Consider the following 24692-nt stretch of genomic DNA (forward strand, 5'->3'; position numbering starts at 1 on the left):
TATTTATTTTGCGACAAATTTTTGTAACTATTGCCACATTAGCGTCTGTTGGTGATCGAATGTTTCTGTTGTTGATCTGTTAAAGCATGAGCTCACTGGTTCCAGTCTGGCTGCACAAACGTCTCATCCGCACAAAGCCTAAAACGTCTGCTCAATGAAAATAAACCCAGTTCTCGATCTCCTCTGCTCCCATTAACCACAGATTAACAACAGCTGCGGGCAATGTTTACTCCACTTGTATTTATTTTCATATCTTACACATATTGGGACTTCTCTCGTGATCTACGGATGGACGGCTTCCTGGTGGGATTAGTGTTTAAACTTTGAAGTGGTCTGTGCCCCCTTTGACGTCGCCAGTGCTGAGATGCTGTGCGTGACCCAAAGTCTGCCGTAAACCAAGCTGATCCAGGGAAAAACACAGCTGTAAAACACCAAACCTGGCAACAAAGGAAATCACAGTGTTTATTCTAACATATGTTGATTTGTGCATGTGTGTGTGTTATTCATTGAGTCATCTCCACCCTGGGAACAGTCTTTTCTGATTACATGCATTGTTGACATGCACTGAAGGAAGAGATAGAAGTATAAATAGCACAATACTTTATAGTTCACAGGTTAGGCAAATGGAGGCATGCAGACATTCTCACCTAGCACAGACAATATGACAAAAGATGAGGTGATGATAAGGTGAGTTACGATTTGTTTTGGAAGACCAATAATAATCCCTTTGTATTTTTACCTTGTAGTTAGTACTAATCCGAGCCATAACCATTACAACACTATATCTACATAAACATATGCCTTAGTCGAACTGTTCAGTAATTGTTTTATTATCTTATCAAAAGAAATGAAATAAAAACATTTACAAAGCAGAGCGTTGAAAGTCACTCAACAACACTGAGTCTTTCCAAAAACAGCAGAGGGACGCCCTGCAAAGAGAAAGGAAAACTCCAGCACCAATGACCTGTGATATTTACCTTCATGTTAACTGCTCACTGCTGCACCTCTGGGCTGTTTGGACTGCTCCTGATGCAGAACAGATGAGGAGGGCATTTAGGAAACTTCTGGTCCCTCAGTATTATAGCCCTACAGTAGCTTCATGGTCTAGTAAAACAATATTAAAAATTATATGAATGCATGTAGTGTTTTTGTGCTGGCCCTAAGTCTGTGAAAGGGTCATCTGATTGACAGTTACAGGCCTGTCACTATAATTACTATATCAACTTAGTGTTCAATATATGTTAAATGGAACAGTACTTTTGGGGGGGTCAATATTTATACTTTTCTCTTTTTTTTATACTAGTAGGGAACTTTTTGTTGTTTTTCCATACTATGATAAGGTTTAAGCTGAAGATTGTGGAATAAGTAACTTCTATGACTTATTATAAGTACCAATTAGTACCTAACGTACTCTGCTATTTATTTATGCATTTATTTATTTGTTTCAGTTTCTGTTTTTTAAACCATCTTATATATTTTGGGGGAATAATTCTAATTTAGGGTTTGTGTATCAATGGTATAAATTATCCCATGATAGTGCTTGAAATAAAAAAGCCTTTCTACTATCTCAAAATTATGTTATCCTATCTCAAAATTATGTGAAACTGTTGTAACGGCAGGGGGACTAAAGATTCGGAACCCAGGCAAACAGTTTAACAATGTTTGTTTACAGATAATGTTATGCAAATGAAGGTTGATGGAGCAGACAGTTGATGGCAGGGGCGATCTGGCGCTGAGTATCAGGTCTTCGGTCCCTTTGTCCTCTCCAGGTGCAGCTTTATTACGGATTAGTTGTAGGTGTGCATGGAAGGAGCCCGAGTCTCCGCCCAGCTCCAGGCTCTGACACAGAAGGGAGGGGGAAAACAGCACGAAACACAAGGCAGACTGGAATCTTGACAGAAGCAATCTCAAAATGACATGATACTACCTCAAAATTACATGATACTATCTCAAAATGACATGATACTATCTCAAAATGACTTGATACTATCTCAAAATGACATAATACTATCTCAAAATTATGTGAAACTATTTCAAAATTACATGATATTATCTTAAAATGATGTGATACTATATCAAAATGACTTGATACTATCTCAAAATTATGTGAAACTATCTCAAAATTACATGATACTATCTCAAAATTATGTGAAATTATCTCAAAATGACGTGATACTATCTCAATATTACATGATACTATCTCAAAATTATGTGAAACTATCTCAAACTTACATGATACTATCTCAAAATTACATGATACTATCTCAAAATGATGTGATACTATCTCAAAATTACATTATACTATCTCAAAATTACATTATACTATCTCAAAATTATGTGATACTATTTCAAAATTACATGATACTATCTCAGAATGATGTGGTGGTTTTACAAAATGGTGTAATAACAGGCATATGTCTGCAGGTTGGTGGAGTCACAGTGCCATGCAGTCTATCTGCAGTGTAAGTGTTTGACTGGATTATTCCCTGCACATTGCTAGAGATTACAGTATACAGATTTGGGTACACCTTAGTTTGCGTGCGTTTTCTCTGTGCCTCAGTGGTTATAGATCTTTTACAACAGTGCTTTATTAAGCAGTGATTCCTGCAGTTTCCAGTAACTGCTATTTATACAATCTCACATTATGTGGCTAGTGACTAACTCCGAAAAGTATCTCATTAAAATCATGACGTGCAACCAACCCATGCAACAGGATATTTTCTAAATGACTTAAGTTTGTCATACTTTGATACACCAAAACAGATTTACAATTTCCACTACGGCACTACCCCAATATTATACTGTTCTTTGCTTCTCTTTGCCTCTTGGCCATGTTTTTGCTGTAAATGAGAATTGGTTCTTAATTGACCTACCTGGATAAATAAAGGTTACACTTCACTTGCATCACACATTCTTATTTGTGAAGGCTATTTTCATCATGGAAATGCCCTCCAAATGTGTACAATACCCAAACTATGTATGTGACAGTGTAATAATGTGAAAGTTGTCCACTGTTTATGTGACTGTAATGACACATTATGCATTATACTATCTCCTTTGGGGCCAGTGGAATTCTCATTCACTATATGATGTTACCTTTTACCAATATAACAACAACCATAATAAGTAAAATACTAAATTAATTATTGACAAAATAGATGTCTGTCCCTCAGTCATCCAGGTATAATCCATAGTAAGAGAAAAATATTAAATCTGTCAAATGGAAGTCTCTTTACTATTAACAAAATAGATACACACACTGATTATTGTTTATTGTACAAATTTTTCCCCTGATAGGTCTTTAATTCAGCAGGAGGCTCAGACAAATTCCATATATCTACTGTTTGTTTGTTTTTTGTTGTTGTTTTTTTGTACCCAAAACAAGGGCACTGGACAATCACATACCCCACGAATACAAAATGCAATAGATTGGTGTAAAATAGCTCAAAACAATAAGATATGTAGCAATATCTCAATGCCGAGAAACACAAAATAACTGTCTTGTGTTTTTAACTTTCCCTGTGTAAAATCTGTGAATCACCTCTAGAGGGGAGTGGAGTTTACAGGTTGGTGTTTTATTCTGGCCACAACGCATCCAAAATAATATTATTTTAATAGTCGAGTCATTTTCAATCAGACTATACAAAATCTTTTCTGTATATATGGTTTATTACTTTATTATATCTGTGAACTCCATGTGGCATCATTAGATCCATGACTTTTCTAGTTCAAAGATGGGTCTGATCCGAGATACAAGACCTCTCACTATGTCTGCATCTGTTGTGCTCAACATTCACGTCATATCGTTGTACAGTATATATGGCAAGTATAAATATTTTCTATTTTCACTGTTTTATTGATAAGATATGGAATTAATAAAAAATTGGGGCAGTTAGTAACAATGTTACCGAGTAAAGCATCGTGTTGCGTTCACGATTGAAGGTCGGTTCGCGTCTCCAAAATGAATTCCTCCGTTTCGTCAGTTCCGTAAAAGCGTTTTGGCTTTGGCAGATAGAGGATTATTTACGAAGAGTGAGGACTATATTTATGAAAGACAGCGAGACGCCGTTTTATAAACTAGTTCAAACATAGAAGTTTTTTGGTTGTGTGACACGGCCTGCGTGTTCAAGGGAGTGACAAAACAGACGGTAGTGTCGCGCATGAACAGAGATGCACAGAGCGCGTTAGCTTGTTAGCCTGTTAGCCTGTTAGTCTCCTAGTCTCCCGAGATATGCACGGCTGCTAGCGCATTAGCCTGTTAGCCTCCCGAGGAGCTCACGACAGAACCAAACACCGGTAAGACCGAGCAATGACATGTTTCTAGTTTATACGCAGTGTTACAGTATTACATTTAATCAGATATGCAGGAGTCCCATCTGTTAGACTTTGTTCCACTTCCTTGTGGAACAGTGTCTTCTGTTGTAACAGCTGCTGTGAGGAACCAGGCCCACAGTCACAACGAGCTTCATTGAAATAAATGGAATATATTCGAACACAGATTAGTTTAACACTTTGTCACAATTCCTCTATACGGGACTTCTGGAGGTGGAGTTGTGCGCCCTACAGCGCAAAAATCCGCACCTGTGCAGGTGCACCTGTTCTCCAGGCGAATGTGAAGAGTAAAGAGTGACGTCTCCTTAGCACACTTCACAGTTTGCATAGTTTAAACCTACATTCCAGTAGAAGACTGTATATACAGCTCTTTAATGCATCATAGAAAAGACAGTAATCATAATGCTGGCCGTAGTTCAGATGCAGATAAGAGCAGTATTGTGGCTGTAAATAGATTCAACCCAAGACCTGTAAAAAATAGCGCCTGGTATTTTGAGCAGATGTGCCAATGTCTATGTTTTAACTTGCTGTGTGTTTGTGTTTTACAAGAAAACATTTTACTAATCAATATACTAATGTAACATAATTGAAGTACATTTAGTGTAATAAAAATATTCATGGCAAAGCAGTTAACTTCGTAGAAAATGGGCAGGGGCTGGCCACGTTGATAGTGCCATCCTTTTGTAAACACAGTGAGAAATGTAAACAATGTGACTTTCAACTGCCTTTGTCCTCAGCTCCCAGTTATGTTTTAACCATCAGTTCCACAAGGAACACTTCTACATGCAGCAATCATTAAATGGAGTGGAATTTTATGATTTTTGTAATCCACTGAACCATCAATATGATGCAGTCATTGTGCATTTTGGAGATGCACACTTTTAATAAAGGGAACCCATAAGACTCACTAAATGAAGTATGAAACAACTGCTATCTCTTATAGTTCTAGTTCATTTGCTGACCTCACCAACACTAGTCATTCTTGGTCATGTTTGATTTCCCCTGAGCAACTGTCTCCTGACTCTGTTACCATGGATAAGTGACCTGACAATGTAAACTGCACACATAGAGGTGCTTGTAAGGAACGGGTGCTGTGAAACTTGTCTGTGTAATTGGACTGTAAAGATGAGTGTCCTCTTGAACAGGATTCATTGTTGTAGCTAGAGCAGCTTTTGTTTTCATAGGTGCTATTTTTGCTTGGAGAGAACTCTTTGAAATCTGCCTCAGCTTTCTGCCCAATGATTTGCATAGTGTCTGGCTGTCTCTCCTCTTCAAAGCAACAGAACATATTGATCTACTCATTTTGACTAATCACACCATGACTAATAATCACATTTACATATAGTAACTAGGATGTATGCAAAAAGATATAATGTAGTAGACTGAATAGGAGGATTAACATTTGAGAGCAGACTGAAAGACTGACTAAGCTCTCAGCGCTCTATTAACATCTAAACTACAGGTGCTGGGACAGGGCTGTCAGGCTTTGTGTAAGACCCAAGGCTGCACAATTAATGAAATTTAAATAGAGATTAAGATCCAGTCATTTATAATTGCCAATGATCTGCTTAGGTTTTTTTAATCAAGAGGTCCACAGCCAATCCTCAGTCATTAAAAGTATGTGGTGCTAAATGGCATTGAATCTGTTTTGTTTAGGTTCAGGAAAGTCATAATAAATCAATCAGAGGAAAAAGTTTTAATCTCTCAGCAGAACCCATAAAACAGGATAATTTGCTTGGTGGAATACAAATATTCAGTTGTTTCAGTTTGATTTGCCAGTTGTAAAAAGTTAAATTGTATTTCTAGTTAAATAAAATTTTGAGTTTTGGTCAACCCTGCTTCTCATTACCTAATGGCAATGTATATTTGTTTTTGATGTGTCTTTTCAGACCTAGTGCATTATGACAGATAGCATAATGAGTAAAGCAGCTACTATGGAGATTCCCATCAACAGTAATGGAGACACAGGGACTCTGCCAGAAGACGACAGCTTGGAGCAGGTCAGTCTTAAGCACCTAATGTTTAGTTAAGCTCATTGACTTTCCATGTTTGTTTTTTTTACATTTCCAAAGCATTTTATAATTATAATTTGCTAAAATATACAGTGTTGTTCAGTGTGTGGTGGTTAGTGTTAGCTTGATTTGCTTTGCTCGTTTTGAAAGCCCTGGTAGGATTTTTGAGGTTGGATTCCAGCTGTTGCCATGGGAAGGCTTATTTTCTAAAATTCTCCGAGGTGAAAGGTGTGTTTATCTTCAAATAGGAAAATTGTACAACAAAAATAAAAATGTTGTAGTGAAACCTATTATATTGCCACAATAATGCTAACCAACTTTCTCAATTTGAGGGATTTGTTTTTAATCAATTGTTAAAAAAAGTGAGATAAACACAAATGTATGTATTTATTCTGAATTTCAAGACAAACCTCACTTCATGTGGTGTATGATCACTGTTATCACTAGTGTAATAATGAACACTCTACCCTTCTGCACTTACAAAAATAATAATAATATTGTCAGTAGTAGGACTAAGTGTAAAGTAGCAGGGCCATTCAAGTTAAACTGGTCTTATAATGCTATAACGCTGCATCTTGGGGAGCATGTCCTTGGATAAACAAAACCAACATCCTGGAAGAACCTGCAGCTGTTAATCATCATATTTACTGAGCAAACTGCCCTCCCTCTTCAAGCCTTAAGCCACAGCAGACCCAACTTTACTGTTGGTGATATACAATTCTTCTGGGGCTGGATATTAACCAGTCGCCATAGTAACACTGTAATTACTCTGAAACTGGCCAAAGCTGTGTTCCTGAGTGAAAGCCACAGAAAACAGATTTGTATCAGCTCTGTGTTCAGTCAGGTGGAAAAAGCCAGTCGATATAAGCTCTGCCAGTGTGTCTGACTACAAAAGTAAAAGTAGGTGAATCATTGAAAGAGTCAGTGATTTACCTGATGTTTGATCACATCTATTTTAATTACAAAAATGGAAATGTAAAAAACAAAGTGTAGGTTTTCCACAAAATCTCAATTTTCATAGTTTGAGTGACTTGGCCAGGGTATTAGCACAACAGTACCAAAAAACAGGTGTCTGTTGAATACTGCTACGAACAGACAAAAAAAGAAAGCCCTGTCCATAACACTGACTGTAATATTGTCTGTTGCAATTGTACACTAAGTGATGACTGGAAATACCTTTACTTTAATATCCATGAGCCAGTCACTGATGCCAGAACTCAAATAGAGCACAGTGTGATATGTATCAAAATGTATCGACATATTATACACATTGAAACTTTTCCAAACTACACCAATCACAAACTTTATGGATTCTGACAGCAGAGATTATATTTAAATGCTTAAAGCTGTCCTAGTTTCTCTGAACTTTGAAAGCTGGCTCAGTGTTAGCGGGTGGATCTGCCTGACTCAGCCTTCTCCCACTGAGCAGCATGATGTCCCTCTCTGTAGGAAACACACTCATACTTACAGAGCCAAGGATCATCATCAATATAATGCTCTGTTTGCAAATCAAAATACCAAACACAACATACTATAGTTTCACATTACTTTTTTGTTTTTTATCACATGCCAAACAATTGAAGCCTATTTCAAACTGTGTATTCAGCCATCTTTCTGTCAGATGCAGCAGTCAACATGAGCACCGCTTGAGGCAGATGGTCATGATTTTATTTGCTCAATCCGTCTCTAGGAAATGTTTGTTCTTTTCTGTATTCTTATGACAGGGCTCCATAGTGCGACCAATTTGAGTGCCTAAAACTTTGCCTGGTGGGACTGCATTTTTTTTTTTTTGGGCACACCTGCCAGACTCTCATCATGTCCTGCACACGTGTCCTTTGTCCTCATTATAAATGCAGATTAAATCATGCAAAACTCTTAAATGATTATTTGAATTGACAACAAAATCTAAATGGCATTAATCACCTCATCTCTGACCAGACTGCTAAAGCCACTCGTAGCTCAGGTCGCACTCTGGTTGCTCTTGGGTGTGGCTTTTTAAAAATCTATTTATGATCTTAGATTCTGTATTTCACTTTAAATAGCAGCATAAAACCTAAACAGTGTTTAGTTACTCAAATGAGGCACCTGATGCCAGAGGTGAAGGAAAAAAAAAGATGGAAAAGATCAACTATTGAAACTGAAAGTAAGAGGGCTCACACTGCACGTACTATAGCAAACTGTAAAGATCCTTAAAAGCAAACCTCTCACTCTGACTAGTTTTTGAAGCCCCAATATTTTTATTTTAATACCTTTTTTTTTTTTTTTTATAAAACTTATAGACAACTAACAGGTTCTGTTTCAACTTAAAGAAAGGTCAATTCTTAATGTTATTTGATCAAATAAACATTATTGACATATTATGTAGTGTATTATTTATTTAGTATTTTTTTCTTTAAGCATGTAGTGTGGAGTATGAATTATATATTCGGGCAGTGTAATTAGCATAATTGTTTGTTTAGCCCTTATTGTGGAAGCAATTTACGGACAATATATATTACGATGGCAAATCAAGTTGTGATGCAGGCAAATGAAAATAACCAGTGCACTCAACTCAAATCGTTAGTCTGGAGCCTTGCTTAAACATGATCTGTTTTGTCAGAGAATAGCAAGTCTATATTTTCAGTTTTTCCAGATAATTCATGTCAATCCAGTTAAATGTCATGGATTTGTTTCCTGTTTGTAGGTGCCATTTTGAGAACTTTTTACCAAAATATATATTCAAAATATATATATATTTTTTTTTTATTTATAAATTGCTTGCTATAGCAGCAGTGCAATGTTTTCATCAATCTGAAACCCCTGGATTAGAAGGCGAATCCTGATAAATTCAGATATCTGTGTTGGACATGAAACTGCCTTTTAATTTATGTTGAAATCCATTTTTACTTTTGCATTTTGTGTTTCCATGTTTCTTTTGATTTTGTTGCCACGTTTGTTGATTTCCCTCCTTCCTCATCTTTGCACAGGCTGCTAAACGGCAGTGGAGCTTAGGGGAGAAGGTAGGGAGCTCCCGAGGACCCAGGGTGAGCAGGCCATATACATGTGTGTTCATGTTGTGTGCACTGTGGACTGTGGTGCTTTCATCCTTAACATGGCCAACCACTGTTTAGCTCCCGACTAACTCTAGCTGTAGATCATGCTAGGCATCAGTAACTCATTGTTTTAATCCATCTTGTTATCGCGTGTGTGCGTGTGTGCGTACGTGTGTGTGTGTGTATAGACACTTGGGTGATTTCTTAATATCAGCTGGTGTTGGTTCAACAAAGATTCTGTCACTAATTTTACTGGCCTACTAATAGAGGTGGGGGGTATATGAAATAATTGTAGTTTATAATAATAAAAAATAATACAAAAAATTTAAAGGCAATTATTTGTGTTTAAACAAAAAGCTAAACATAATGAGCTCTGTTTTTTTTCCTATTAATTATTATATAGTAGAAGCTTGTTGAAATGTGACCTCCTAATCTGAGTTATTTCTCAAGTCAAACACTGCCACTGTGTCCAGCTCCTTTGTTCATACAAACGGAAGCTCCTCCTCCCTTACTAAACATTCTTGTGATGTTTTGTCATTATAATCTTTGTTTGCAAACTTCCTGGAAGCAAGTAACCACTGTGTTTTACTGTTGTACACTATGTGAACAATTACACTTTTAACTCATTGTGATAGTGTTAACACACGAAAGAGGTTGAAACATATGAAACAACAAGCATTTTATTGAAACTGCTAATTTAAAGATGCACTGTGTAACTTCTCCTGGTGGGGGGTTCATTTGGATGTTATAGTGATGCCTGGAATTTTCTACAATATGAAATTAAACTTCTATCTCCAAGGTAGAGGGCAGGTCCTCCACCAGAAAAGATCATAATGCGCCTTATCTGTGTAATCCCTCAGTCGTCCAGGCCTGATCCATTGCAAAAGAAAAATCAAATCTGTCAACTGGACAAAAAATCATAGAAATGAGGACGTTTGGCTGCTCATCCAAGCCACTTCTTCAGTTCTGGTCAGATTACTGCTGGACACTACCTTATATCTGTCTGAAGGGAGGAGCTAATTACACAACTGGATGTTTTGTCCAGCTGACAGATTTTATTTTTCTGTTGTTATAGAGCACCTTATAAGCACAATATATTCTAAACTGGAGAAGATTGTTGCCCTTTTCATTTCAACTAGAGGTTCTAATCTGATCTTAATTTGGGACCCATTTCTAGCCCATCTAGTCTTTGTAGTGACTAACCATGGTAATCTAGTAGTGTCCTTATACACAGTAGCCCTTACCTTTTCAAACTACTACTACTACTACTAGTACTAGTACTACTACCACTACGACTACTAATCCATAAAAACTGTTAGTAATATGCTTTTTTTTTTTTTATCTTGATCACATTTTTCAGGATTTGCAGCAGGTGATGGTTTCAGGCCCCAATCTGAATGAGACCAGTATTGTATCGGGTGGATACGGAGGCACAGCTGAAGGCATCATCCCCACCAGCTCCATCAAAGGTACCTGCACGTGCATGGTATTCTGAGCTGTCTAAGGGCTAATGGTTGCAGGTGAAAATGTCTTATAGCGTTAAAATCACGTTTGTTTCATAAAGAAATCAAGAACTAATCAGTTTTGAGCTTTGATGGCATGAATCTGTCTATTACCTGAATACTGTAACTCTCTTTCCCAGGACCTGGCATACGCTACAATGCACAGTTTTGTAAAAGGATTGAAGTGACTGGAATAGGTGGCTCATTACACTTAACAATGTGTTTACTAGAGACAGCTCCTATCCACTTTGCAATTTTACTTCTTTATTATTTCTGTAACAAAACTAGCTTTTTGTTGTAATGTTTGGGATGCTTATCGGAATTTCTTCTTTTTTGTTTTGCGGCGCTTAATTTTGCTGAGAGCAGGTCTCTTTATTTTCTAAACCTGAGATGATTTCTGGGGAAATAATCAAATGTCTTATCATATCCAACTTCTGCTTTTTCTGATTGTTGTGCAAAAGTCTGAGCACTGCCAGATATTGTAGCATAGCAGATACATGCATTCTTCATATTTATCATGATTCATTTGTCTTCATTGTTGACTGTCACTAAACATTGTCTTTTCATCTCTTCTCCTTTTGTCCTCTTTTGCGTCATTCCCTCCTACTCATCTTCAATCATCATTCCTCTTTTTTGTCCTCTTCATTTTACATTCTTACATGTTTTTCTTCTTGCTCCAATCCCTTTTTTCTCCCCCAATATATCAATACCAACAAATGATAACTTTACCCTCAAATTAAACCCATGTTTACCCCTATTCCAAACCCAAACATTATAAATGCTCCCTGTACCAACTGGCCACACATCACAGATCTGCGCATGAAGGCCAGAAGAAACAGTGTTCCCCCAGTCCTCTGCCACTTAAGTCAGTCTCGTCAATATCAAGGTACTGGGGAAGATTACGGTCATAAATACCACCATATATCACCACTACTAGAGCTACACAATTTTGGAAAGAAATCAAATTGAACATTTTTGATTAATGCAACTAGGTGTACAATATATGTTTAAAAAGTACAATTCTGTTCATAGTGCACATTGTAAAAAACTCCAGGAGCGTTTACATTTGAGGGAAGACTGACAATGCAAAACTAATGCAATAATCTCATGCATTTCAGAATGCGTTTTAGAGGTCTGAACAACGGGTAAAGCAACATTTTTACTATAATGGACAGGATAATTACTTTGAGAACTTTCTCTTGTTGACACAGTTGACAGTCTTTGCAAATTAAAAATTGCACTCAACCCAAATTGCTGTTGTAGCCCTCATTAGTACCTAGAGCTGGTAATAGTTTTGTTGAACTATTGCTCAACTGTATCTGCTTTTCTTAATTGATGATTTGATCAGTTGGTGTTAGAGTGGTCTTTCGTCTTTGGGGAATTGTAAAAGCTTTTTTCTATATTATTTATTTTATTGTCTTTGTTTTAGTTTTACCTTTCCCCTTTTTTTCCCCTCTAGGTTCCAACATGAATCACAGTAGCAGCAGCTCCTCTATGACGGCCGAGGAGTCGACTAAAGGAGTAGCTGTGGAGAAAATTGAACAAGTAAAGAAGTGGGGGCTTAACACTTACAAGGTACTGTGTAGTTTATTAACACTCCATATCTGCTTGCTCGCTGTTTTATCAAAATTTTCCCAAAATTGTAAATGGCTGTATTTTTTTTTTTAAACCGAAAGCATCAAAATGGATGTTGTGATTTGTCAATTGACGTGTTCTTCACTCAGGTTTAGCGTAGACCTATAGAACCATTTTCAAAGCATTGACTGAAAAGACTTGCAGCTGCATCTGTTCCCATTGCTCCCCCTTTTGTTTGAAGGAGAGTTTTACATTAGCTGTATAAAAAAAATAACTTCTCTTAGCTTGCTCTTTTTAAAAATTTTCCTGTTAATAAATGCTATTTGATGTTTTATATCAGTGGTCGGCAACGTCCGGCCCGCGGGAAAATGTTGGCCCTTTGCCAATTTATTTTGGCCCGCCAGAGGATTTTGGACTTTCTTCCAGCATTGATTCTTTAATACTGTCATGATCCGCTCCGTCTGCTCCACGTTTTTCCTCCTGTCCTGCTCATTCCCTCCCTCACCTGCCGAGCTGGGCTGAGCTCCTGGCTCCTCCTGCGCGCACCTGCAGCTCATCAGCGCGATCTCCACCACCTGCTGTGTATAAGAGGAGGCAGGACCAGACACTCAGGGCGAGATCATCTGCGTTTCTATACCCTGTTCAGTGCCGGTTCATCTTCGTTTCAGCCTCATCCCGTTCGGTGCCGGATCGTATGTGCGTCTCCACCCAGCTTGCTGGACCGTCTCAGCTCCAGCGCTCCCGGCTCAGCTCCGACCCTGCTTCCACCCTGCTTCCCAGCCCTGGTACTGTCTGTTTTATCTCTGCATTCCGCGACCCCGGACCCTGGTTAGCACTCTGCGTCCTGCCCTGGTGCTGCCCGCATCGTCATCTCCGCTGCGCTTCACGTTCCGCTCCTGGATCCTGGCCCGTGCCTCACCTCCTGCTCACCGCCGGATCAACCCTCGAACTGCACCATTTGTCATTTCTTTAATAAATACTGTAAATATTCCCCGAGTCTGCATCCTTTGGTCCGCTACACCCACCGTTACGACAAATACCAAGTTATGTGGGCACTGCTACAGGCATTCCACTGCCCATGATGTGCACGTAACACAACATTAAAAGCAAACAATGAACTGGTGTGTACATACACCTTCACCAGTCAAAATCGTGGCTGTTTTTGGACATCTGGTGAGGCAAGCGTGCAGACTGCGCGCAGCTCAAGGAATGTGCACCAGTTGCGCTATAGCCTTCTTGCACTTCTGTGGTTAGTTATTCAAAATTCCCTATTTTATTAAAATAAATCACTTAATCACAAAACTGTCAAAATACTCAGTTTGAAGATTTCTTTTAACCGGGGTGGGGACTTGCTTTTTGTCCGCATGTCAGGTTTTATTGTTCCCGACCTTTGCTCATGTTTGACACAACATAAATCCACTTAGCCATGTCAATTTTAAACATTTTTCATTTACGTTGTGATTTTATCACGATCCTTGCTGCACTTGGCATCATCCAAGTCCTACAGCTCTCCCACAGTCGTGCGTAAAGGTGCAGGTCATTACGGCACCAAATGCGGAGTAAGGAAGCCGTTAGTGCGGTATTACGCACGACTAAAAGCCTGTCGTAGTTTAACCTTCGAGGCAGAGCTAAATCGCAGTGATGGTCACAAGAAGACAGCGTGAGAAAAGAATTTTGATGGAGAGATTTGACGATAAGCAATAATTACGCAGCTTCCTGGTTCAAGTAACCGTCTTAGAAAGATTTTATCCTTGTTTAAATCCGCACATTTTAACCACAAAAGTATTAGTTTCAATTAATATCATGAGACAAAGACCTGAATAAATGAGGTAAAACCTTAAAGTGAAAAGTTTTTCATAGCTCTACCCGATACTGTGCGCCTTTAGTATCCATATTACCATGTTCAACAAAGGCATAATTCTTACCAAAACCATAATAAAAGGAGCAAAAGCTTTTGCCCGAGGATTTTTTAATTGGCTGTTTTAGGTGAGTTAAAATGCATGTAATTCATATTTATGTATTTATAAATATATGTAAGCCAATACCTTTACCATCTGGCCCGCCACCTGTGGGCGCTGAAAAAAATTGGCCCGAAGCCAAGCGAAGTTGCCGACCCCTGTTTTATATAGATATTTGGACTTGCCTAATAATGTGTCCTTTGATAATTGATTAATTGCTGATAATTGACTTGTATGTGTTATGTTGTCAGTGTACGAAGCAGATGATCTCAGAGCGGTTTGGTCGAGGGTCCCGGACAGTGGATCTTGAACTCGAGGCTCAAATCGAGGTGTTGAGGGACACAAAGAGGAAATATGAAAACGTACTACGATTGGCCCGAGGTCTGACAAATCACTTCTACAACATGGTCCAGACGCAGCATGCTCTCGGGGACACCTTTGCTGACCTCAGTCAGAAATCTCCAGAGCTAAGGGTTAGAATTGATGCATCTTTAAACATCCTAAAATGACAAAAAATCATATTTTTTTTTCTTGTTGAGGGTATGCCACGGTGTTGCTTGTTTCTATGAAGATATTTATGCTTTGTCTTGAATGTTGCAAAGTATGGCATTAAACTTGGCTCTATTTCAATGGGAACAAGATGTCAGGCTAAGTTACAGCACAGTCTGAGCTGTAAAGAAGCAAAGATTGAGCAATGAAAACACCTGCAAATTAATTGCCTCTAATGCTATACTGTAGAACATTCAAAACACTGCTATGACGTGTCCATGGAAACAAATGGTGCACCATGTAACTGGTTGGGGAGTGACACCTATTGAAAGTTTTTTTTATTTGTTGTTTTTTTTTCCCCCAGGATGAGTTTGGGTATAATGCAGAGACACAAAAGCTCCTTTGTAAGAATGGAGAAACGTTGCTTGGGGCAATTAATTTCTTTGTATCCAGCATCAACACACTGGTTAATAAAACAATGGAAGACACTTTGATGACAATAAAGATGTATGAAAATGCCAGGTAATTCAAACATTTAAAATCTTCTAAATAGTGTTATATTTGTGAACCCATCTTCCAATTTTCTTCATCAGATTGGAGTTTGATGCCTACAGGACAGACCTAGAGGAGCTAAGCGCAGGCCCCAGAGACGCAGTGACCATAGCTCGAATTGAAGCTGCGCAACAACAATATCAGGTTCAAAAAGACAAATATGAACGACTCCGGTCTGACGTCACGATCAAGCTCAAGTTTTTGGAGGAAAATAAGGTTGGCAGAGTTGGTCTTTTGATAAATACACTGAAATACATTTAGCTGTATAAATTTAAGTTTGAGAGGAAATAAGAAAAAAATATTTAAGGCTCAATAATGCCTCAAAGATTCTACAAAACTGCATACTTTGCTCGTTGTAAGATCAGCAGGTCTGCAGTCACTATCACTATTCTTGTAAAATCAGTGGTGAATCAGCTAATGTTATAGACCCTGATCTGATAAAACTTGCATAATACACAGCTGTTCAAACATATAAGGTGACCACCCAAAATAGAAATTGGTCATATTTGGTGAATTTGAGTGGTCATACTGTATAGTTAATATTTATATTACCAACCTAATAATTTCATATCCTCCTCCAGGTGAAAGTGATGCACAAGCAGCTCCTCCTCTTCCACAATGCCATCTCTGCATACTTTGCAGGCAACCAGCAGCAGTTGGAGCAGACGCTGAGACAGTTCAATATCAAGCTGAGGCCACCAGGGGCAGACAAACCCTCCTGGTTAGAAGAGCAGTGACCATACATATAATCCACTCAAACACATTACCTGTCGGCCCCCCGGTTAACAGAGGACCACTACAATGGAAACACAGGAGGAAAAACTTTGATGGAGGCTTTAGATGAGCAAATGGCTGAGTGATTGGACAAGTGTGAGATATTTGAACATGTAGATGCAGGGTATTTCCCATGAGCGAATGAAGTAAGTTTACCAAGTGGAGAGTATCATGGACAATTTGGGGGCATTAGTGCCTCTATCTCTTTCTCTTTTCACTTTAACAGTAACTCTTACATGAGCTTTATCACATACCTTTATTTGTCTTACCCTGGCCTGTCTGTGTGCATTAGATAGTCAAAAGTATGGCTATTTTATCCATCTATTTGCTATAGTCTCTATATGAGACTGAATCATGTCTGTTTAGATGATGAGAAGATGAGAACGTGTGCAATCCTTATAGTGACCATTATGATAGATGAAAATCTAATTAACCACTTTAAAAAGGTTTATATCCTGGGTTTGTGCCTCTTATACTGATAATAGTATGGATTTAATTATTAACCTGAAAGAAGTAATTCGGACACATTAAAAAAATATGTTGCACACAGTAGTAAGTAATTGTCTAGTCTAGAAACAATTCACATGAAACAAATGGTCATGTGTTTTCCTGAAATCTAACAATGCATATTTGTTAACCACAATTTGAGTGACAGTGACGTGACAATTTATGAAAGGAATTAATATTTTCAATCTTTTGCACACATTGTACCTGTGTATTCTCAAATGAAAGTTTTTCCTAATAGCAATTTCAGTGACCATCTGAACACTGCCATTGTTTATTCAATCATGTTTATTTTACATTACTTTCCCAAAGACTGTTAATAGACGAAGACTACTGCTTGTGATAACTTATCAGTTTATGGAGAATAAGTGACCTCAGTTTGTCGTCTTTCAGTAAAACTTGAAATTCCACTATGTTGTCAAATTGTTTAAACTATGTGTCATAATGCTTTTATGTATCAAATATTTGTTATTTCTGTTGTCAAACACTACATTAACAACTGACGGCTAATGGGCAGACAATGATACTTACTGTCTATTGCAAATGTCATAACATTTAAAACCAATACTAAAATATGTCCTCAGGCTAAAACAGTCATAAACGCGCCATTTTAAAATGTAGACACTCAACAGTAAATTAGGACTAGTTGTGGCATTAACCCTATCGACGTATGTGGCCAGTCCTGTAGCTTCTTATCACCTGTGTTTTTGCATGGCAGGCTGCAAACGCAAGGTGTCAATAACTAGTCTCCATTTGGAGCTTGCATGGACAGGCTAAATGTCACTGTGACGCTTGGACTTGTAAGAAACAAAAATGACTTTTAATAAGTTTTTCAATTATCTTGAATTTAGAGTAAAGTTTAACAATGTATTTTGATGCTCAGAGCCAGTAACACTATTTGCAGCAATATTAATGTGAATTACTCTTTCAAAGATATGACAAGTCTGTGGCAATAGGACTACTCCTATTGTCTAAATTATAACTAAGCTCTAACAGGCTAATGTGGCATTGCAGAGAGAAAACCAAGATTTCTAACTTGATATATTTTATTTGTGTACAATCACTATTTTGTAGGCTGAACTGGTGTGTTGTTTTGAATGACTGATACATAGTGGTATTTATGATGTTTTAACATGGACGAAACTGTCATAGATTTATCTGGATTTCTGCCGTCATTCCTCTTTCCAATCCAATTTCCTCTCAGAAGGAAGATTAAAAAGGCATATTTCCAATTTGTTGGCTTGGTGTGGTCTTTACTCCAGTTATTTCTTTTCCATGTTCCAAACTGAACAGAGTAGAAACAAGTATTTTCTTTTTTTAAGCCGATGACACAGCACCACCTAACTTATTTAACTGGTTTGAACATGGACTTTATCAAGCCTGAGCAAGGTCTAAAATGAGACTAAACCATCATAGAGTAGTTTGAAATCATGATTAAACCATAGATTTGTCTCTACAATAAACAAATGCTCAGTGTACCATAGTTTGAGAAACACTGGCTGTGAATAAAATATACATAAACTATATTATCTTAGCAGGAAATAACCCATAGAAATGTGTCAGTCACGTTTCACTGATGAGAATTTGCTCTCCATAAATCATCTTCATGTTTTTCATGTGGGGGGCGGGGCCTGTGTGAGCTCCGGAGTGTGATTGGCGGATGAGGGGCCCCACACCTGTGTGTGATTGTAGTTGACACAGACTCAGTGGTGATCAGAGGCCTGACTTTAGACAAATCTACCGCAGGACTGAAGAAATACACGGTGAGTATGAGACTGGACCTTCATTAAGATGGTTTGTTTCTGCTCTTTGATTCAACTTATTATATGCGTGTGTGTGTGTGTATATACACATATAATTTTGATTATACACATATAAAGTTTTGATTGTTGATCATGTGTTGATTTTGACCCAGCTCTAAACAGCAATTATCTGTATAACATTAAAGATCATAAATGTATAGGCTTTTTAAATTCAGAAAGTTTATTAATTACCAGTTTTAACTTTAGCATCTGTCAGTGGTCCTATAACGCTGATGGTGATGGCCAATGTCGGACACACAGTCTAAAATGTATCTTATATTTAGGCCTACTTATAATCAACTTCATTTTGATTGGAAAAAAAGCACGAAAGATGCATCTGACTTAAAAAACTTTATTTGGAAATTTCAGCCTGACTTCTCTTACTGAAGTTCATCTTTGTTGCAGCTGCATTTATTATTGCTATATATATATATATATATATATATATATGTCACATCTTTTGTTGTTTTTCAGGTGTGGGTGTCCTTTCTCGGGACTCCCTGCCGCTGGTCCACCTTACAGAGACATGGAGACACAGGACATACTCATTTTAGAAGATGTCCCGCCTCTCCTGTCTTCTTCTCCTCGAGCTTCTGTCCCGCTGCACCCTAAAGATGACCCTAAAACTGTCCCTGGGCCTGTATCTGTCACTATCAACATGGGACCTCCGCCTCCCCCCCCCCCCCCTCCTCCTCCACCACCACCACCGCCGCCCCCTCCACCTCCTCCTCCTCTATCACGCTCTGCCCTACAACCTTTCAGCTCTCATCGCAAGTCAATGAAAAAGCTTATCTGGGTCCCTCTTCCAACTCAACAAGTCCTGGGAAAGAAAAATGTGTGGACGTCCAAAAAGACAGAGAGGGACCTGAGACTGGACATCGAGAGCATAGAGGAGCTGTTCAGTCAAGTTGACAAACGTACCTCAATACGCAGGACCCCTGGGCTAAAAAATGCTGATGATGTTGATATTGTTAAAGACCCACAGGTAATATTTACCAACACTAAACGCTAGGGAAGTACACACATGACACAATGAGAGGGGGAAGTGTTTAGTTCCGCTAAAATTTGTAAATGAGTTATTGAAAAAATGCCTGTATGAAACAAAGGGCCCATATTTAAGCAATGTTCTGATCTATGTTTGAATGTTATTTCCTCATTATAAACTGACCTGGGGTTGTGTTTTGTTTCATTCACACATGTTTAACACACAAACCCTTCAGGTTTAGACTAGAGTAGTTTAGAGTAGTAGTAGAGTAGTTTAGAGTTGTTCTCTCAAACTGAAAACACGCACTTTTAAACTCCATACACCTTCACTAGGATTAAAGTAACTTAACTTAAACTACCACTTCATGACATCACAAGGTGGAAGAGAGCATTTTTGAGCTTTGGAGATGGACTAATAACAACAGATTACATGTAAACTATTCCCATGTGTTTCAAGGTTACTATTCTTGATTCCAAAAGAAGCATGAATATTGGCATCTTCCTGAAACATTTCAAGAGGTAAGAAAGTGTGAGTGACTCAGATATATGGCCAGGTCTCTCTTGTACAATTAGACTTTGCAGTGTTTTCCTACAATAAAGGTGCTCGGTATTCTCTAACGTCAGTGTTTTTCAAACTTTGGTACATGTAAGTGGTGGTGGTACTTTGTATGAAAAGTTTAAGACCAACTGTAATGACACTTTCATTCCCTTATCAAACTTCTGCTACTGTTCAAGGAGCGCAGAATATTTGAATATCAAATGTGCAGGCCTTGCATTTGCATTTCGTCATGAGCTTGACTGTCATAATTGACATAATTGTTGTTTCCTATGTATTAGTTCATAATATTGCTTTGCTCAGTTATGTATATATTTAGTTGATTTATGTGAATTGACCCATTTCCAGGCCAGTGGCAGAGATTGTCCAGGACATTTGTCAAGGAAACTGGCTCAGATTTGGATCAGGTAAACTGAAAGAGCTCTGTAAACTGCTCCCAGAAGACACTGAGGTAACATTCAATACATGATTTTATTTATTTATTTTGAATGTAGTAATGTTAACATTGAAACACTGTCCAGGTGAAGCAGCTGATGTCATTCAGGGGAAATATTGCACAGTTACCAGAGGCTGACCAGTTCATGGTGCAGTTGGTCAAAGTACCAGGGTAAGGCTTTTTCATAATATTCAGTTATTTATCATATCTTGTGATCATGTTGGTGTACATGTTGATGTATACGCTGGTGTACACGTTGCCCTACATATTGCCCTACATATTGGTGTACATATTTGATTGGTTTGTTGTGGTCTGCAGATATGTGGAGCGTCTGAAGTCGATGGTGTTGAGGGAGGAGTTTTTTCCTCTGATGGAGGAGGTGAAGCACTCACTCACGGTGCTCATTAATGTAGCCAATGGTAACTGCTGGTAACATTTACCCTGAACAGTTTAATGATCTGGAAGAGATGCTTTGCCTCAGACTTGTTTCTTTTCAGAGCTGTTGGACTGTGATGACCTACACTCTGTGATCCGACTGGTTTTAAAGGCTGGAAATTACATGAATGGGGTGAGTGTCTTCCCCTTTCTATTCAATATGTCAAAATAAATGTATCTCTCTAAAACAAAAGTAAACCTGCAGGGAGGACACAGTGCAAATGCCATTGGCTTCAGGATGACTTCTTTACTGAATCTGGCTGACACCAAAGCGAACAAACCAGGCATGAACCTGATGCACTATGTGGCCAAGGTCAGAACCACTGTACACAGCTGTCTGAATGAGGTAGGCCTGTGTGCCACGGGCTGTACTTGAACATGTGCTGCTTTTGCCCACAGCAAGCAGAGGACATAGACCGTGAACTGCTCACTTTCCCAGTTCAACTTGAACATCTTGGAATGGCTGCAAGGTGCCACAATATTGTATACTTCTTATTACAAACCCCTCTGTTTGTTAAAAAGTGTAATACATTTTTGTCAAACAGAATTTGCAAAGAGGAGGTCATCACAGAGTTTGAACGAGAAGTCAAGAAGATTAAAGAAGTGAAGCTTTATGCCAGCAGACAGCCGGACCTCTTTGCACAGATAGAGACATTCCTTATTGTAAAGTTGTTTTATTAAAATGTCATTTTAAACTAAAGTATGTAGTGAATATTAGATTTTTATATTTCATATTTGACAGAGAGCTGATGCCAAGTGTGCTGATATCGAGCGCAGTTTGAAGCGGCTGAATTCTGTGACTTCTGCTGTGGCTGAGTTCTTCTGTGAGGATCCAGACACCTTCAAACTGCAGGAGTGCTGTGCCATCTTCCACTCCTTTTGCACTCGCTTCGACACTGCGGTACAGGTATGACGATGGTTTGACTATGACCACTTCTCACTTTCACAGCTCAGTCAAGATAGTCTGTTGTAATAGTTCTCTAATTTCAAATGTCATATTTGAGTTAGTTTTTTGTTTGAGTTTTTTTCTTTGTGTGCCATGTAACTTGTAATCATAATCTGATCTTTCACTCAACTTACCCATTGAGTATATAAAGTTTTGTGAACATGTAGGTTTTGATAGTAAGATCCTTTTTCCCCCCCCCCTCAAGGAAAACCGTGAGCGAGAAGCAGCTGAGGAGCGGCGTAAACGTAAGGAGAGTATGCGTCAGTCAGCCAAACGCCGTCCCACCACTTCCATTCCCCAGACCAACCAAAACCCCGATCAGGACCCCGCAGGCCTGGAGTCCATTCTGCACAGCTTCCTCTCCTCTGTCCCGGGAAGTGTCTCCAGATCCAGGAGGAACCTAGAGCCCGGATCCTCCCCCTGTTCCCAGTCCATCAAAGTGGAGTCCAGTCCCCAAACTTCTCATGACAGACCGGACAAGAAACAAGTCAAACTGAACAACGAACGAGGAAAAGAGAGTAAGAAGGATGAGGAGAAGCTGTCAAAGCGAAAGGTGCTGCGTCATCAGAACAGCAGGAGCAGTCTGGATGGAGACAGAAGCTCTGGCACTCCACGGCGCTCAGATCGATCAAACAGACACCCCTCCACCCCTAGGACCCCTCGAAACAGAGACTATTTCTATGGCAACAGCAGCAGTGTAGGCTCTCCATGGACCATCCTGAGCCCGGTTTACTGCACGCACCAAAACACTCCAGATGAAAAGAAAACCTCCCAAAAACGGCCGTCCATTACAGACGATCCCGACGATGGTATTTGGGAGAGTGTAGATGTCAGTTATGTCCAAGATTCAACTATTGAGGACAGCATAACCGCCTCCATTTCATGTACACCTGTCAATTTAAAATGTATTTCCCATGGACCACTGCACCGCTCTGTGTCGGTAGATGAGTCCAGAAGGTCACCTGCCTCTGCCTTTTGGTTTGGGGACTTTTTTCAGAGAAGTTTCTCACAAAGATCCTTCTCGTCCGGATCACGGAGAGATGCGTTAAAAGACGATAGTGTCCAACTTTGTAAAACTTCAAATCCCTTTGAGAATCAGGGAATTAAATCTTTCTTCAAGCGTATTGGAAATAGAAACAAACCAGGGGAAACTGATGAGCCGGCTATTCTGAAATCGTGCACTTGATGATTACTTTATGTATGAAATCTTATAATGTCCTTTATAATGTGTTTTGTCTTTTTATTTCTTTTAAATGTATCCTTCAGCAGATACAAGGGAACTGGGGACTTGCTTTTTTGAAGGTGCCCATTATGTTTTTGTCTTTATCCTTATGTATGAATTAAACTATTTGTGGCTGTTTTTTATGTAACTTGTTCAGTCATTTATTTCAAATCTTGTCTAGCCACTCCACACCTTCTTCGTCACCCCTACTCAAATTTCACTTCTTACCTTTCACTTCATCTATTATTTCTTCCCTGTCTGAGCCTGTGCAAAACTACTTGCCCCTAAAATAGTGGACACAAAATACTAGGATTAGAATTGAAGTTGAATTGTTAAATACTCATTGTTGCAGCAGCAATAAAGCCAAATCTAAAATCTTCAAATGCTTAATCTGGTGATGACCTGTGGATGTAATGGAGACGGTACATAAAATATAACTGATGTACAAATGCATTCTATTCTGCAGAAAGTGGTACGGCTGTTTTACAATGATTGAGTACTTGCTGTTTCTTATTCATTCATTTGAATTCCTTGGACAGAAAAGGACATTCAGTTTGAGTTACTTAGGCAACAGGGTTTGTTTGCAGCGTTGTACAACCACCCAATAAGAAATCTGTTAACACAATCTGCACTGATCTAAACACAACCTTTACTGCAGAATGTTTTCATAAACTGTGACAAAGCTGCATATATCTCATATATGTAAGAAGAGCTTTGTTCAGGACATAAACTTCCTCCGCTGTGACTGTCTTGTTTAATGGTAAATAGCACTTCTTGAGTACAATTGGTCCATTGTAATGTTATGTTCAGAGCTTCTCATGTGAGTCTCCTCCTCAAGGCTCACGATGACCTGCACAGTCACTCTCACCATCACACCAGGCCAAACTTTGTGTGTGTGTGTGTGTGTAAGTGAAAGATGAGACACAGACACACAGCTCTGAATACTGCAGAGGAACGAGGCTACCCAGAGAAACTTGGACCCGTGTCAGAGAAAGGGAGTCTTACAAGTTGCATTGTGCCAAAGCTTTTAGGCACAAAGGGCCTTTCTGAGGAGAGAGCAACTTAACACCACAGAGCTGCAGACTGCACTGAAGAAGACAAACTTTGGAGATTCACAAGGAGTACACCTGTGGAGTGGACCTAAAGTAAGAATGTGTTTTTGTATATATTTTGTATGCTGTTAATGATGAAATTGTGTCTATGCTTATGTATGTAATACCTAAATCCTAGCATAATTAAATGGCTTCAACATAACAATTACACCCAGTATAATTGTGGATGCAAAGAAAGGAAAATAGTTGTGTAATGATCATTGGAAGTGAAATTCGGTTTGTGAGAAGAAACCATTGCTTTGTTAGTCTTGGATGCAGTGTTGGGACTTTTTAAAGCCTTTACGTGTAACTGTTGTGTAAGATTTTGTTTTTCTAATTTACACAATATCCCTGATTAAATGAACGTATTTCAATGGAACGATCACCGCTGATTCTTTTAATCAAGGAAGCAAAGAATTGACCCCGACGTGATTTGAACACGCAACCTTCTGATCTGGAGTCAGACGCGCTACCGTTGCGCCACGAGGTC

The 24692-nt window shown here is 38.8% G+C and overlaps 2 protein-coding genes and 1 non-coding gene across 4 annotated transcripts; 2 read left to right on the forward strand and 1 right to left on the reverse strand.

The window, feature by feature from the left end:
- Positions 1-3952: 3952 nt before the first annotated feature.
- arfip2b (ADP-ribosylation factor interacting protein 2b) lies at positions 3953-17962 on the forward strand. 2 transcript variants are annotated; one of them, XM_033978700.2, is made up of 9 exons: positions 3953-4296; positions 6222-6332; positions 9311-9367; positions 10737-10845; positions 12338-12453; positions 14663-14884; positions 15265-15422; positions 15494-15668; positions 16034-17962. In XM_033978700.2, the coding sequence occupies exons 2-9, from the start codon at positions 6234-6236 to the stop codon at positions 16187-16189; spliced, it is 1092 nt and encodes a 363-aa protein (XP_033834591.1). In that variant the 5' UTR covers positions 3953-4296; positions 6222-6233; the 3' UTR covers positions 16190-17962. The 2 variants fall into 2 exon arrangements, with proteins under 2 accessions (XP_033834591.1, XP_033834593.1); XM_033978702.2 differs by lacking the exon at positions 9311-9367.
- Positions 17963-18410: 448 nt separating this feature from the next.
- Positions 18411-23490, forward strand: fhdc3 (FH2 domain containing 3). Its single transcript, XM_033977845.2, has 12 exons — positions 18411-18493; positions 19007-19517; positions 19974-20035; positions 20421-20523; positions 20594-20679; positions 20827-20927; positions 21006-21076; positions 21149-21256; positions 21343-21413; positions 21489-21606; positions 21686-21850; positions 22095-23490. Exons 2-12 carry the CDS (start codon positions 19059-19061, stop codon positions 23073-23075), a joined length of 2325 nt encoding a protein of 774 aa, XP_033833736.2. The 5' UTR covers positions 18411-18493; positions 19007-19058; the 3' UTR covers positions 23076-23490.
- A 1130-nt stretch (positions 23491-24620) lies between these two features.
- Positions 24621-24692, reverse strand: trnaw-cca (transfer RNA tryptophan (anticodon CCA)). Its single transcript has one exon. It is a non-coding gene; the product is annotated as a tRNA-Trp (tRNA).

The sequence above is a fragment of the Periophthalmus magnuspinnatus genome, chromosome 14 (genome assembly GCF_009829125.3).
Source record: "Periophthalmus magnuspinnatus isolate fPerMag1 chromosome 14, fPerMag1.2.pri, whole genome shotgun sequence".
NCBI classification, from domain to species: domain Eukaryota; kingdom Metazoa; phylum Chordata; class Actinopteri; order Gobiiformes; family Gobiidae; genus Periophthalmus; species Periophthalmus magnuspinnatus.